Source organism: Muscardinus avellanarius (assembly GCF_963383645.1).
Source record: "Muscardinus avellanarius genome assembly, chromosome: 15".
NCBI lineage: Eukaryota > Metazoa > Chordata > Mammalia > Rodentia > Gliridae > Muscardinus > Muscardinus avellanarius.
Window position 1 is genome coordinate 87,333,082 of NC_137801.1, and position 16,384 is coordinate 87,349,465.

At 53.5% G+C, this 16,384-nt stretch overlaps 1 protein-coding gene across 1 annotated transcript; it reads right to left on the reverse strand.

Annotated features, from left to right (window-relative positions):
- Positions 1–2,246: 2,246 nt before the first annotated feature.
- Positions 2,247–15,173, reverse strand: SLC20A1 (solute carrier family 20 member 1; the record flags this gene model as incomplete). The annotated part of the gene is made up of 10 exons (XM_080711095.1): positions 2,247–2,408; positions 4,295–4,379; positions 5,223–5,411; positions 5,860–6,403; positions 6,478–6,741; positions 8,241–8,360; positions 10,444–10,540; positions 14,345–14,430; positions 14,598–14,738; positions 14,861–15,173. 10 exons carry the CDS (start codon positions 15,171–15,173, stop codon positions 2,247–2,249), a joined length of 2,001 nt encoding a protein of 666 aa, XP_080567221.1.
- Positions 15,174–16,384: the final 1,211 nt, after the last annotated feature.

Below are 16,384 nucleotides of genomic sequence, written 5' to 3' on the forward strand. Positions count from 1 at the left end.
GTAGCTGAGGCTGGCTTGGAACCTGCTGACCCTCCTGTCTCAGCTTCCCACAAGCTGTGATTGCAGGCTGCCCACCACGCCCGGCCATAACCCAACTTTAAGGAGGAAGGCTTAACTTCATTACCTTTGGGCTTTAAGCAATGGTCTGCTGCCTGGAGGCAAGAGTGAGGCTGAGAGGGACAACCAAGATGTCACTAGAGACCTCTTGGCCCAGGTCAGCCCAGCTTGCAACATTATGGCAAGTCGCAAGCCACACTTGTGTGGTTGTGCAAGGCCCATCTATTCTCAGCTGCTCTGGGAGGTGGCCGGGTGACTCAACATGGGCATATTTTCTAGGAATGAAACCATCCAGGCCAGGCATCCAGCCTGTAATCCCAGTACTTGAGAGGCTGAGACAGGATTGCAGGTTGGAAGCCAGCCTGGGCAACTTAGTGAGACACTGTTTCAAAATAAAAAATAACTGTAGCCAGGTATGATGGTACAAACTTTTTTTTTTACTTTGTTTTTTTTTTTTTTTTGGTGGTACTAGGGGTGGAACCCAGGGCTTTCTACCTCCGGGCTATACTCCCAGACCTATTTTATACTTTATTTGGAAACAGGGTCTCACTAAGTAGCCGAGGCTGGCTTCGAACCTGTGGGAAGCCAGCCTCAGCTACTTAGTGAGGCTCTCAGCAACTTAGTGAGACCCTGTTTCCAAATAAAATATTAAAAAAAAAAAAGGTCTGGGAGTATAGCCCGGAGGTAGAAAGCCTCTGGGTTCCACCCCCAGTGCCACAAAAAAACAAAAAACAAAAAAACAACTCATTTCAGCTTTCTTTGTAATATCAAAGCTAGAAACAATCTGCATAAAATAAATAAAACAGTCCAAACAGGAAAATTTAGGTTGTTACAGTGTATCTACATGAGCTAACATGAAGATGTCCAGGCTGAGCTGGACATGGTGGCGCACGCTTGTAATCCCAGCATTTGGGAGGCTGCAACGGGAGGACCGCAGTTTGCGGCCAGCCTCAGCTACTTAGTGAGGGTCTCCGCAACTTAGTGAGACCCTGTTCCAAAATAAAGAATAAAAAAATACGGCAGGGGGTGTGGCTCGGAGGTCAAATGCTCCTGGGTTCCATCCCCAGACCCGCAAAGAAAAGAAAGAAAGAAAGAAAGAAAGAAAGAAAGAAAGAAAGAAAGATGTCCAGGCTGTGCTATTAAAAGACAGACACCTAGCTGTCATCCCAGTACTTGGGAGGCTGAGACAGTAGGATCGCAGTAACTTAGGACTCTATTTCCAAATAAAAAATAAAATAGTGCATTCAGAGGTAGAATGCACCTGGTTTCAATTCTCAGCATCAAGCAAAAAGAAAAGAAGAGAAAAGGAAAGAAAAGAGAAGGACACCCAGCTGCTGCCAGGCCGGAGGGCGGTGTCACGGCCTTGGGCTCTCACTAGTTAAGAGAGCCACGCGCCCGCGTCAGGAGTCATCAGAAAGTTGGAGGATTCGAATGTAAACAAAACCACGAGGCCGCGTTTTATAAAAACGGTAGGCTTTTTATTCAGGTCAGAGGTAGACAGATGAACATGGAAGCAATCCCATTTTACTTGCCTGAAATTAATATTCCACTTCACTCACCCCCCCGCACTGCCGGAAACCTTGATGACCAAAACTGCCAAGAGGCCTTTTCTCCCCACTTCTTAGCAATTACAATGAATTGTTTGCAAAGAAATTACTACTAAAATCTTCACTGCATCCCGGAGTACTTCTCAGAGGAAGTACCTCATCCTCTGAGAAGTCCCCACGCTCGCCAGCAGAAGCCGCCATGACCGGCAGGAGGGCAGAGCGCCGGTGTTTCTACTTCTAGAACACGGGAGGCTTCGGTGACATGGTTTTGTTGTTAAACCCCTGCGCACCGGGGCAGAAGCTGGTGGAACAAGGCAGAGTGGGCCGTCCCAGGTCTGCACGGTCGTTTAAAAAGCAAAGCTGAGCGCACGCACTCATCCTCAGACGCTACAACAGAATGGGATGGAAGCCTGATACAAAAGGTAAATATGTACAGTTCACAGCCCGGGAGGGAGGGGACGCGGGAGGAAGCAGAGGAAACCTGGCTACTGTACATGGCTAGTTTTGAGACGATTCAACTGAGCACAGAAGCGGTTATAGCGCAAGCATCCCTCCCCGCGCCCCCACCTCAAGGAGGCCCGCGGCCGTCCCCCTAACACGGCGGGCCTCTTGGAGGGGCCGACGCCAGCTCGAATGGCAGCTTCACTCTTTCAGGATAACGAACTTGAATAAGGCCATGATGGCGGCACTGATGACTCCAGAAATGGGCACCGTCACAAACCAGGCCATGAAGATATTGCGAAAGAGGCGCCAGTCCACGGCCTTCTTGGAGCGGAGCCAGCCCACAGACACGACGGAGCCCACCTGGGGAGGGAGGAAGCGAGTGTCAGCCAGGCCCCGGCACGCCACGGTGCCAGCACCACGCCCGTGCGCACTGCAGCGCTCACGGCCTTCTCCCCCGGCAACTACAACTGGGTGAATCTGTACCGCCCCGAGGAAGCGTCTCTGTGGCCTGGGACGGAACCCAGGGGCATTCTGCCGAAGCCGCATCCCAGCCCGTCTTACCCTTCATTTGGAATACAGCCACTAAGGTGCCGAGGCCGGCTGCCAACCTGCCATCCTCCTGCTTTAGTCTCCAAGCACCGGGATAACAGGTGCGCCGCCACACCCAACACTAATAGTACATTTGAGGATCTCTTTTTCTGCATGTAGTACTGGAGATTGCACCCAAGGGCAGTCTACCTCTGAGCTACACCCCTAGCCCTATCTTATTTATTTTTTGAGGTACTGGGGATGGAACCCAGGGGCATTCTACTTCTGAGCTACACCCCCCAGTCCTAGTTTTTATTCCTTATTTTGAAACAAGGTCTCACTGAGTTGCAGGGGCCTCGCTAAGCAGCTGAGGCTGGCTGTGAACCAAGATCCTCAGGTCTCAGCCTCCCGAATGCTGAGATTACAGGCGTGCACCACCAGGCCTGGCTCCCTATTTTATGTTGAAAAAGGGTCTCACGAAATCGCTGAGGCTAGTCTTGAACTTGCAATCCCTCTGTATCAGCCTCCCAAGTACTGGGAGTACAGACATGCGCCACCCACCATGCTCAGCTAAGCGTTAGGTTTCCTAAAGGCCATCCGGCTGGGTGTGGAGGCACATGCCTTAACTGCAGTACTCGGAAAGCTCTGACAGGTCACAGGTTCAAAGCTGGCCTCAGCACTTGGCAAAAATGTAAAAGAGCCGGGTGTGGTGATTCTTACTTGTAATCTCAACACTTGGGAGGCTGACAGGAGGACTGAAGTTCGCGGCCAACCTCAGCAATTAAAAAAAAAAAAAGCCGGTGTGGTGGCGCATGCTTGTAATCCCAGCATTCGAGAGGCGGAGACCGGAAGATCACAGTCTGCAGACCGCCTCAGCTACTTAGAGAGGCCCTTTGCAACTCAGTGAGACCCTGTTTAAAAAATAAAAACAGACTACAAAAGACTAGGTACAGCTCAGAGCTACAATGCCCCTGGGTTCTATCCCCAGTACCTTAAAATAAATAAACAAATAAATAAATAAAATAGAGCTGGGTGTAGCTCAGAGGTAGAATGCCCCCCATCCCTTGTACCACCAAAAAAAAAAAAAAAAAAAAAAAAAAAAAAAAAAAACTGGGCATGGTGGGCACGCTTGTAATCCCTGCGCTTGGGAGGCAGAGACAAGAGGATCAGGTCTGGGAGTGTAGCCCGGAGGTAGAAGGGTTCCATCCCCAGTACCACCAAAAAAAAAAAAAAAGTTCTGGATGTAGCCCAGAGGTGGAATACCCCTGAGTTTCATCCCCAGTACCACAAAAAAAAATAAATACAAACAGGGCTGGGGGATGTAGCTCAGAGGCAGAGCACCCCCAGGTTCAATCCCCAGTGCCACACACACAGTCTTTATTCACCAGCCGTGGTGATACATGCCTGTAATCCCAGCACTTGGGAGGCGGAGACAGGAGGATCGCAGGGTGAGCAAGTATCACTTTCTTAGCAAGTATCACTTTCAACCAAGTGAGACTGTTTCAAAATAAAAATAAAAAACAGGGCTGGAGGTGAAGCTTGGAGAAAAAATGCCCTGGATTCAGTCCCCAGGGCCCCACCACACAGAAGTCTTTATTCGCGTAGTTTAAAATTTGTGAATTCTTCAAACTTCAACAGCACGAAACTTTCTTATCCAAACAGCAGAGATGTCAAGCGAAGCCCTCCACAGCCCTAGAAGCACCGGGGAGGCCACTTACTTTGCAGTGCGTCGTGCTGATGGGAAGGCCGACATTGGACGCGATCACCACCGTCAGGGCAGACGCCAGCTCGATACTGAAGCCGCTGCGGACACAGACCCGTGTCAGGAGCGGCCCGGCACGTCTGTTTCTGATAAGCTGACACGGCCTCACTTTAGGGAGCTGCTTGCCTGACTTTACGGGCTACAACTCCTGACATCGGCTTTAAATCGGGCCATGGGGCTTTCCTCTTCCCTAGCCTCGAACATGTGAGGGTTTAGTTTCTTCTCAAATTCCATTTTTAAGCCAGGAGCTGTGGCACACACCTGTGATCTTAGTACTTGGGAGGCTAATGCAGGAGGACCACAGGTTTGAGGCCAGCCTCACAACTTAGTGAGGCCCTTAGCAAGACCCTCTTTCAAAATAAAAAAAGGCTGGGGTGTAACTCAGAGGTAGAACGCCCTGGGGTTCAACCCCAAGCATCTAGAGATTTTTAAAAATCCCATTATTAAAGTTTGCAAAGACAAAATCCAGGTGATGCACAGCTATTCAACTAGGGCGTCATGTCTTCCTCAGGAAGTAACATCAGGATGGCCACCGGTCAGACAACAGTAAGTCCAGGGGCCTGCACCAGCAGGGAGACCGCCGGACACTTGCACAAACGTGCTTAGTGAAGCAGATTAGTGTTAGCACTACACAGCATTACAGCTCTAAAAGACATGGCCAGGCATGGTGGCGCACGCCTGTAATCTCAGTGCTTGGGAGGCTGAGACAGGAGGACTGCAGGTTTGAGGACAGCCTCAGCAAGTACTAAGACTCTCAGCAACCTAGCAAGACTTTGTTCCAAAAATAAAGTAGGGCTGGAAGTAGAGCTCGAAAGTAGAACGCCCCCGCCCCGGGGTGGCGCCCCAGTGACACGCCACCCTCACTCCTCGGGGCCGCTCCTCACCTGGAGGGTGTGATTGGCGTCAGATCCTTCCCCATGGTCTGGATAACTCTTCTTCCCCAAACCCACAGCCCAACACAGATGCCAACACCACCATAGAGCAGAAGCCATATCGGTGTTGCGTGTTTTGAAGACAGATCTCCCGGATCCTGATAAACCAGGTAGAGAGCAACCAGAGGGCCGATGGCATTGCTGGAAGGAAATCGGGCAGGGTGACTTCTCAGGCAGCGACCCAGCCTGCTAACCCATCCGCCAGGCTGTCCTGGCCCAGCACTCGGTCTCATTTGGCAAACAATTTTTCCCCACAAACGGAGGGAAAAAAAGAGCCCCAGCCGCAGAGGGCAGAGCACCGCCTGTGCCGAGGGGCTCAGTGAGGCCACGCCCACCGAGGGCCCCCCGACTCAGCTTTCCTCCTGAACCACGGCACTGCCAGAACTAGCCCCTGCCGGCCAGACATCGCCGTACCCGCACCCGTTCACACTCCTCAGGTAGAGGCGAAGGCGCCTGGGACCTGCTTTGTGATCTGCCTAGAGAGGATCCCACATCTGTTTTCTGAAGCCAGCAACTGCCCCCACCTCACCCCAGACCGCCCTGCCCTCGGCATGAGCTCGGCATGAGCTGGGGCGGGCAGGCGGCTGACCTGACGTCGTTGCCGCCGTGGGCGAACGACCCGAAGCAGGCGGTGAGGATCTGCAGGAACTGGAAGAGGAGCGAGACCTCGGGCTTGTCCTGGTCGTAGCGCTCCTCGAGCGAGCCGCCGCTGCCTCTCCGGTCGGCCTGGCCGCCGGCGCCCAGCTCGGAGGCCGCGTGCGGGTCGGCCACGGCGTTGCAGTAGCTGGTGTAGCTGTCCATCCGGATCCGCTTCCTGGCGTCGGCGCCGGGCCACGCCGGCTTCTCCGCGTCCTCGGCCTTCTGGTCGCCGTCCCTGGCGCGGAGCGAGTCCAGGGGCATGCCGCAGATGGCCATGGTGTAGGACGTGTAGCTGTTGTTGCGGCGCAGGGGCTTGTCCGCGGAGTCCCCCATGCAGTCGCCCACCTTGGCCAGGTGCAGCTTGTGCAGCAGCTCCTTGTACAGGCCGGAGTCCTTGTGCACCGTGTGGTACTGATAGTGGCCGCCCGAGTGGACGTGGTTGCTGACGCCTTGGCTGAACTGCACGAGGTCCCCATTGGGCAGCCGCACCGCGCCTGGCCAGGACAGAAGGGTTACCGCCGGCCCGCCCCCCTCCCCGCGGCCGCGGCCCGCTCAGAGGCCCGCTCACCCGAGCCGTCGGCGCCGGACTCCTCCTTCAGCTCCACGCTCGGCGCCCGCTCGCGCTCGGGAGCCTCCTCCAGGTCGCCGAGCTTGAACGACACGGTCCTCTCCTCCACCACGGCCCGGAGGGGCACGGCGGCAGAGTCCCCCTCGGAGACGGGGCTCCGAGGCTCAGCGTCGCCGAGACACAGCTTGATCTCCTCGTGGTCTTCTTTCAGGCTACTCTTCTTCTCCATTAAGGGGCTCTCGGAAGGACTAGACTTTATTTCTCCTAAAAAAAAAAAAGAGGGGCGTTTGGGGTCTGGTTGTGACCATACTTTCTGGGTTCCATCTCCCCTTTCTCTTCCACCCCAAGTCCATCTGGAAATGGGAGGAGCTGTGAAGCCCACTGTGAGGCTGGGCTGCCAGCAGGGCGTGGACTCTCACCGTAAAGGGCCAGGTAGCAGATTTTAGGGCTATTATGAGGCTCTGTCCTATACTCTGGGTTTTTATTTACAGTGCTTCACAAATGCAAAACCCCTTCTTAGCTCCTATGGTGGAAGGCAGCTTGTGTGGGCCAAGTTGACTGAAAAGCCGGGCTGCCCCAAGTCATGGTTTTTTAAAGAGGAATTCCCCAAATTTCAGCTTGAGCTCCAGCAGTGACACAGCCGAATGCAGGCAACTGCCGGCGACTCTGACAGTGATCTCACTGAAGACGGGAGGCGAGCCTTCCGTCCTGACGCCGAGGCCCGCAGAGTCCTCTCCGCCTCGGGCCAGCGCTGTGTGCGGACCTACTGTCCAGGCATTTCAGTCCAACTCGTCTTGCCTGCAAGCAACGCCTGCCTCGTTCTCCCAGGCGGAAGGAGATCAGGGAGGCCCGAGGCCCCGCTCACTGCAGACAGCGTCCTCCACACGCGCCTGCTGCTCAGCACCAGACAGTGCGGCGCCTGCCCGGTGCAGAGGCTCGAAGGGTCTTTCTGAAGAGCTCAGCCAGCGAGGAAGGGAGCGGCAGACTCAGACCGGCGCCACCCCACGCCAGCGTGTTGCGGGCCTAAACAATGCTCTTAATGCGTGGAAATGTTTGTGCTACAATCCTACAACAAATCGCATATGCATCTGTGTGTGTATCTGTAAATACTGTGTACATGTACTCTAGCACGTACACCACGTGTGCATGTACACGTATGTATGTGGTCAGATATACACATCAAACATGGCTTTGTCAATCTGAAACTACTACACAGAAGTTATCAGGGCATGTCTCCTTTATAAAAATATTTTATTCCTGCCCCTTTTTCATTAGATAGCTTAACAGATGCAGGCTACCATTTCTCTGTATCTGCCATGCCACTGGCAAAGGACCAAAGTCTGCTCCAGAGGCTGGTTACTCTTTATGACTAGGTCTCAGGCCATTTAAGTCCATTTAAAACAAGGTTTAGAAAACAAATCCATACTCTCAAATTTCCATCTAAAATCTCTTATTTTGCTAATACCATCCCAATAGTGGATTTTATTTTTCTTATTTTTTGTGGTGCTGGCAAACAAGCCCAGGGGCAGTCGACCTCTGAGCTCCACCCCCAGCCCATTTCATTTTTTATTTGGAAACAGGGTCTCACCAAGCTGCTAAAGCTGGCTTCAAGCCTGTCATCCTCCTGTCTCAGCCTCCCAAGTGCTGGGATTACAGGCGTGCACCACCACACCCAGCTTCTAATAGATTTGTACAGGAAGCCAAACAAAAAAACTAAGCACAAAAGTACAAGTTAAATTTTTCAAGTACAAGTTATTACTTACGTTCGATTTTTCTCTTCATCCTGGGACATACAAAGAACCAGACGACAAGGGCAGAGAAAACTGCACATCCCACCGAGATGAGGATGGTGCCCCACAGAGGAAGTCTGTCAAAGCCCAGCACTAGGAGATAAAATGGTGCATCTTGAAAACCCCAGGGCAACAGCCCCCCGCAATGACGTGCAGCCCTCCCGTGGGATGGAGGCTGCCCCAGCCGGCCCATCACGACAGCAGCTGCTAGCTTTATTCCAGAGTTTACCATGCTGGTGGCTACGTGAATTTGGAAGAAAACTCCATCAATCACCTTAAACCCATATAGCAGCCTGGCCCACTGAAGCTCTTCAGATACTCCTTTCTATTTCCTTTCTTGACTTTAAAATATCTGAGGCTCCCTGCCTCTGGTGAGTAAGAGCACACCACTCCCCCGCCCCCAACTCAGGCACACGTTACATCTGTACACAGCAGCCGCACTGCGTTAATCACTCTATGGAAAGTTACCATAGCCGTCGTCACCATATCCCCGTGAATTCCAATGATCTCTTTGAAAGCATCACAAACTAAGATAAAGGAACAGGAGTGTCACCTAAGGAAAGGTAATAGTTTTGTGTGGTGCCAGGGAACTCAGGAGCACCCTACCTCTGAGCTACACCCCCAGCCGTTTTTTGTTTTTACTTTGAAGCTGGGGCTCACGAGGTTGAGTCTCACTACTTGCTGTGAGCTGCAACCTGCAATCTGTCCCACCGCTCAAGTACTTGGGATTACACGCGTGCGTGCAACGCCACGCCTGGCGGGAAGATGGGAAAGAATAGTGTCAATAGCTATTTCTCACAAAGGAGAAGTTCGGCGGTGATCTCACCGGGGAGCCAGAGACTTGCCCGCCTAGCTCTTCCTGCGGCTCAGGAAGGTAGTAAGAATCTGTACCTGCTCGTCACCTGCCTGGGCAGAGGGCCATGCTGGGAGCCTGCACTAAGTCCAAGAGACGCTCTGATGATGATCTGTAGCTTACACAACAGCTTAACTGCGTGAGCCTGGCTTGATTTGTCTTGCTCACTACGTATTAAGATTATTTCAATGGATAGTCTACTGCCCACCCCCAAAATAGCCTTTAAAAAACATCGAGACTTATTCTGAAGCCCCTTCACTACTAACATGCTACAATGGCAAGAGGACTTCATTTATTTCTACTTCAACATCACACTCAGCCACACACACCAACTCCACACATACATACACGTGCACGTGTGCCCTGGGCCACATCACACAATGCATTTCTTCCTGTGGGTCACAGTTAAGAGACTAAAAGTGACCCTCTTACGCACTGAGAAGCCACCAAGCCGAGTAAGCCCAGTTACCGAAACTGTCCTGTCCTGTCCAGCCTGACAAAGCACAAGCTATCCATCTCTCTATTCTCTGTGGTGCTGAGGGTCACACCCAGGGCACCCCACCTGTGGGCTATACCCCCAGCCCTATCTTACTTCTTATTCGTATTTGGAAAAAGGATCTCGCTGAGTTGCTGAGACAGACTTCGAACCTGAGATCCTCCTATCTCAGCCTCCCAAATACTGGGGTTACAGGCATGTACCATCATGCCTAGCCAATTCACCAATCTCTTGCAGTGGCGAAACTAAATATGGAACACCACCATTTACTTCAGGCCTCGAGTCCCAGTGCGAAAGCAATCAACTCTGAATTACATTCTCATAAGTTACTTTTCTCTTAACTGCATGAATTCTTCTTCCAAGTGTACTTAGCCCAGGCGTTACACATCCCAACTCTTCTCATTCAAGCAGATTCGGGGAAGTCAACTTAATACTTAAAAAAAAAAGCAGCTCCACTTGGGAGAGAAAATGGCATCCAGCCAGTCAGGCCTTAATGACTGAACAGTGTCACTAACGACTCTTCAGTGGCTGAGGTCCCGGCTTTCCAGCACAGGGGGAGGGAGGAGGTCAGAGTATCTATCGGCGGGTCCTGAGGACTAAAGAGGAAAGGCCTGTAGTGATTTAGAATCTGAGCAGGTCTCTTTTGGCTGAAAACCTAGCTAGGTTAACTCAGCATACACTAGCCTGCAGCCTTCTGAAATGGGCGCAGGCCAGCCACCTTCTAGGAGATTTCGGCCCTGTAAAGCAAAAAGGGGTAAATTGGGCATTTAATGCAAGTTTTGTAAATAAGTTTAAATTCACATTTAAACAATTTGCTATGTACTTACACGGTGCTCCAGTATACATGATGGAAAAAAGGTTTATTCCAATTGTGCAGGCATAGAAAACTGGCAAAGCTCGCAAACCATTAGGAACCGGGTCTACCTGTAAAACGTTAAGATCAGCATCTTAAAAGGTCGCCCGTCAATCTATTGCCACAAAACCGCATAGCAGGGCAGGGGTGTAATTAAGTGCACGCTCCACGGTACCTTCCAAGGCCAAACGAGCTGTGCCTGCACTTGTTCCTGGAGCTCTCCCTAAGACAACTACATTATATTCTACCCAAAGGAAGATTATAATAATCAGTATAATACACCATCAAAACACTTTAGTTGTGCCAAGTATGGTGGCACACGCTTGAGATCCCAGTACTTGGGAGGCTAGGACAAGAAGATTGGAGGTTTGAAGACAGCTTCAGCAAGTAGTAAGACTCTCATCACCTGAGCAACATCCTGTTTCCAAATAAAAATAAAATATGTTGGGAACACAGCTCAGAGGTAGAATGCTCCTGGAATGCCCAGTACCACACACAAAAAAAAAAGATAAAAAGATGCGAGGAAGCCGGGTGTGGTGGTTCATGTTTGTAACCCCAGTACTTGGGAGGCTGAGAAAGAAGGATCACAGCCTCCTGGCCAGCCTCAGCAGTAGCAAGGGCCTCCAAAACATACTGAAACTGTTTCAAAATGAAAATAAAAAGGACTTGGGATGTAGCTGGAAGGTAAAATGCCTCTGGGTTCAATCCCGAGTACCACAGACACACACACACAAAAAAAAAAGACAGGAGGAAGGAGTCTTGATAGGTTGCCCAGGCTGGTCCACAACTTACGATCACCCCAGTCTGTCTTCTGAATCATTGGGATTCAGGAGAACAGTTAGTGCCGCGTGGTCCAGCTCAAACCCACTCTTAACTTTAACTAGTATCTACTGCTTAAGAATGCTGCAGGACATGATGACTAATAACTGTAATCCTACTACTTGGAAAGCTGTTGCAACAGGAGGATCGCAGGTTCAAGGACTGCTGCACAAGTAGTGAGACTCGGCAACCTAGCAAGACCGATTCAAAATAAAAAATAAAATTAGGGGTGGGGGCGTAGCTTAGAGACAGAATGGCCCTGGGTTCAATTCTCAGTAGCATTAATAACAACAATGGCCAGGCTTGCAATGGCAGGCTTGGAGCCCCAGCACTGGGGAGGCCGAGACAGCAGGGTCGCGGCTCGCAGCCAGCCTCAGCTACTTAGTGAGGCCCTGCTTCAAAATAAAGAATAAGATATAGTGCGGGGGGCGTCCTCAGAGGTAGCGTGCCCCTGGGCTCCATCCCCAGACCCGCAAATAAAGGATGCTGCTGCTGCTGCTGCTGCTAACAGTGGAAGAGCCAAAGCAAAGGCAACACAGCCGCAGCACCTAGAGGAGCAGCGCCGCTCACTCCGCAGGCGCCAGGAGCCTGCGCGCAGCGTGTAAACCCCGCGGGAGGCAGAGACAGGAGGATGGCGCAGGTTCAAGCAATCTGTGCTTTCAAGAAAATTCCCCCCAAAACCCGAAGGCCCCCTCCCTGCCATTTAAAAACTGTTCATGTTTTGTACTTTATGTAGGAATTTCCTTTAAAAGAATCTCAAAGACTATGTGGTTTGTATGAACTAAGCTCTAACTGACTGGTCAGAGTTAAGTAGTCAACATATTTTTTTCATATAACCTAATAAGAGTATTTCCTGAAATAAATAAACAGAAATAAAGGAGCTGGGGATGTGATAAGTAGGTCTGTGACTTAACGTCCTAGTTCCTCCTAAAAGAGGTCTTCCTTATACATACCTTCTACAAATTCTTCCCAGAAGTAACAAGGGCCACTGAATTTGTGGGGATGAAACCAAGGGGCATTCAAATACCTCCGAGCTACACCCCCTTCCCTATTTATTTATTTATTTATTTATTTAGGGTCTGGGGATGGAACCCAGGGGCATTCAACCTCTGAGCTACAGCCCCAGCCCTATTTTTTATTATTTTGAAACAGGGTCTCACTGAGTTGCAGTGGGCCTCACTAAGTAGCTAAGGCTGTCTGTGAACCGCGATCCTCCGGTCTCAGCCTCCCGAATGCTGGGATGAATGCTGGGATACAGCGTGTGCGCTGTATCCAACTTATGAATCCCTTGTTACCCGGACCTTTCAGCCTCCCGTCATACTAAGTCACAAATGTCCCAGCTGTCCCGTGTTGGGCTGCTCTGCTCTGCCAGGCTCCGCTGTGAGTAATAGTGACGAGGGCCACTTCACCAGGCACAGAGACTCCACAGACAGACACTGTGAATCTTTCCCTCAGAAGCCAAGATCCAGACCCACGAGCGGGGCCGGAATACAGCCTCACCCTTCATCCACGTGCGACAGTGTAGGGCATTTTAACAGCAGTGGACCTTAAGAGCCACTTGCCAGCCGGGCAGAAATCTCTTGCTGTCTACATTTACTTTGGAGTGAGCATCAGACTTGATAAAAGAAATGCTGCTGGGTCCATCAGAAGGGATTTTCAAATGAGCACAGGGAATTCAACCGACAAAAACTACCCTTATTAGTTCTTTTTACCCAACTATACCCAGCGCAAGAGATAGAGGCCTCATCTAGAGACTTCCATGACGATCAGGACTGTAGAAACCCATTTAAAATAGCCACGGAGCCGGGCGTGGTGGCGCATGCTTGTAATCCCAGCACTCAGGAGGCTGAGACCCGGAGGATCACGGTTCGCAGACAGCCTCATCTACTGAGTGAGGCCTCTGTAACTCAATGAGACCCGGTTTCAAAATAAAGAATAAAAAATAGGGCAGGGGATGTAGCTCAGAGGTCAAATGCCCCTGGGTTGCATCATCAGACCCCCCCCCCAAAAAAAAAGCCACGGAGAGCCGGGCGTGGTGCAGCGCATGGTGGCACACGCTTGTAATCCCAGTACTTAGAAGGCTTGGACAGAAGAATTGCACAGGTTCAAAACTAGCCTCAGCTACTTAGTGAGGCTCTCAGCAACACAGTGAGCCTCTGTTTCCAAATAAAATAGAAAAAGGTCTGGGAGTATAGCCCGGAGGTAGAAAGCCTCTGGGTTCCACCCCAGTACCATAAAAAATAAAGAAAAAAACAGCCATGGAGATATTGCAATTTGCTGAACAATATACTTACAACCAACTGGCCTGAACACAAGGGTGGTTTCGATAAAGCACTAATCTGCATGAAGCCACCTTACGTAACTTCCTTACTTCTTCATCCCTAGTCCCCCTAGTTGTTTTTTTTTTTTTTTGGGGGGGGGGTTTACTAGGGATTGAGCCCAGGGGCATTATACCCTCAACCCTATTTTATTTATTTTGAAACAGAGTCTGTCTCAGCCTCCCAAGCACTGGGATTCTTTTTTTTTGGTGGTACTGGGGTGGAACCCAGAGGCTTTCTACCTCCGCGCTATACTCCCAGACCTATTTATATTTTATTTGGAAACAGGGTCTCACTAAGTTGCCGAGAGCCTCACTAAGTAGCTGAGGCTGGCTTTGAACCTGTGCGATCCTCCTGTCTCAGCCTCCCAAGTGCGGGGATTGCAAGCGAGCGCCACCACGCCCGGCAAGCACTGGGATTCTAAGTGTGCACCACCACACGTGGCAAGCACTGGGATTACAAGCGTGCCCACCACGCCCGGCAAGCACTGGGATTCTAAGTGTGCACCACCACGTGTGGCTTCTCCTCTTTCTTGAACTCCAGAGTACTCACTGATGCCTTCCGGAACGCCCTCTTGGATATTAAAAACGTGCTTCGTTTGCAGAACTCCACAACATAGGAGGTATGTAAAACAAAGAACTTTTTAATTTCCCAAGGCCATGTACCTACACACCAATCTCCCCTGCGAGCCTGTGTGAGACTGTGTGACCTGTGAAAAGCCGTAACAGGAAAGATTACCTTCCGGAGGATGAACGCACGAACCAGGAAGAACAGAATCCCAGACATAAGCCCAGAAAGCAGAGGGGAGATGAACCAAGACATCACTGAAAGAGAGCACATCAAGAAAAGAGTCACGAAACCAGGAACCAAAACCTACATCCAGCGCCGATGGTCCATTTTCAAAACCTCCAAACACCTGCCCATTTTACATCGCGTGCCCCCCATACACAATGCACGGTAACGAATGCCAAGATGGAAGAATTCAACATACCGATTTTTATCAGCTCAGACCACTTGACACCGCTCTGCCCCTTTGCCACGAGGGAGAAACCGATGGTGGCGCCGACAATACAATGGGTCCCAGAAATGGGGAGCTTCAAAAACGAAGCCACTAGTTGCCACACCGCGGAACCTGCAACAGTCCAGTGGGGGGAAGTAAGAGGCCAAACTCCACGACGGAGGAGTCGCCGCAAAGGCTCCGCACAAAAGCGGGCCGCCCCACCGCCGCGGGCGCCACCCGCAGGAAGGGCTCACCGAACATCGCGCTCACGGAGCCGGCCATCATCAGCCCTTGGGTCTTGTTGTACATGTTCACGTCGATCAGGCCCTTCCGGATGGTCTCGCTCACCTTGGCCCCCAGCAGGACCGAGCCCACGGTTTCGAAGATGCTCGCGAGGATGCAGGCTTGCTTCAGGGTCACGACGCCCGAGCCCACGGCGGTCCCGAACGAATTCGCCACATCATTGGCCCCCACGGAGAAGGCCAGGACAAACGCGATGATGAAGCCCAGGATGAGCAACCACAGGTAGTTCACCAGGGGGCCGGGGGCGGCGGCGACGGGCGACATGCTCAGGACTGCGGGCACCGCGACGACCACGGATCGGCTCGCGGCGTGCGCGAAAAAGAGGTGTCCCGAAAAAAGAACGCTACAATAAATAGTATATACGTATTATATAAGATTGAACACTGCGAGCTGCGGCGCGGGGGCCGAGCCGGGAGTGGCCGCTGCGCGCTGCTCCGGCCGTCGTCGGGGCTCCGGGGCTCTGGGCGGCTGCCACGCCGGCTCCAGCTCGCAGCCGCGGCGATCAGACAAAGGACGCGGGCTCATCCTGGGGCGAGGAGAGAACAATAGCGGCGGCCCTGCGCCCGCCGCCCGCGCGCGCCCTCCGCGCCCAGACCCGTTCCCGCGCGCGCCGCCCGGGGCCGCCCCAAGGCCGGCGGGAGGAGGGAGGGCGCCGCAGCCCGCCCGCCGCCGCGGGGAGGGGAGCCCGCGCCGCCACTCACCACGCGGGCGAGGCCCGAGCGCCAGCAGCACACCGGCGGCGGCGACCACCCGGGCGCCGGGACGGCTCGGCGGGGCGAGACGCAGCGGAGGGAGCGGCGGCGGCGGCGGCGACGCCTCGGAGGCCCAGCGCGCGCCGGCGGCCATCGCTCTGCCCCGCGCGCCGCCCGCCCCTATTTATAGCCGGCGCGCGCCCACGTGACCTGCCGCGCCCAGGCCCCGCCTCCCGAGTGACGTCGCCCCCGCTGGCGCGGCGTGCGCGGCCGGGTGAGCCCGACGGCCGCGCTTACGGGTCCGGCCCGCGCCGAGGCCACGCCCCCGGGGCGGCCTGGCCACGCCCCCCGGAGCGGCCTGGCCACGTGGGGCGGAGCCGCCGGCGCGCGCGGCCTCTCCCCGCGCCCCCCGCGTCCGCCGCGCGGGCCGGTCCGGGGCGCTGGCCCGGCGTCGTCGCCGGCCCCGGAGGTCACCGTGCGGGTCGCCGAGGCCGCGGCCAGGTCACCCCGGAGCTCCCACGCGGCCCGCAGAGCTGCTGCGCACCTGCGGGCCCTGGGGCACGCCGGCCGCGCCCCTCCCGGCCACGGGGGCCGGCGCCCTCAGGCCCCAGACCAGCCCGGCGCGCGTGGCTGCCGGGGCTTGCCCTCGGCCAGGCGGCCTCCGCCCTCGCCCGGCTGTAGCTCGCAGGGGGCGGGAGCATGGCGGCGGTGCCGCGTGTTCAGATCCGAGCGCTGCGGCGGGTCACCTTGAGCAGAGCCCGAGCGCCTCGGACCGCAGAACGG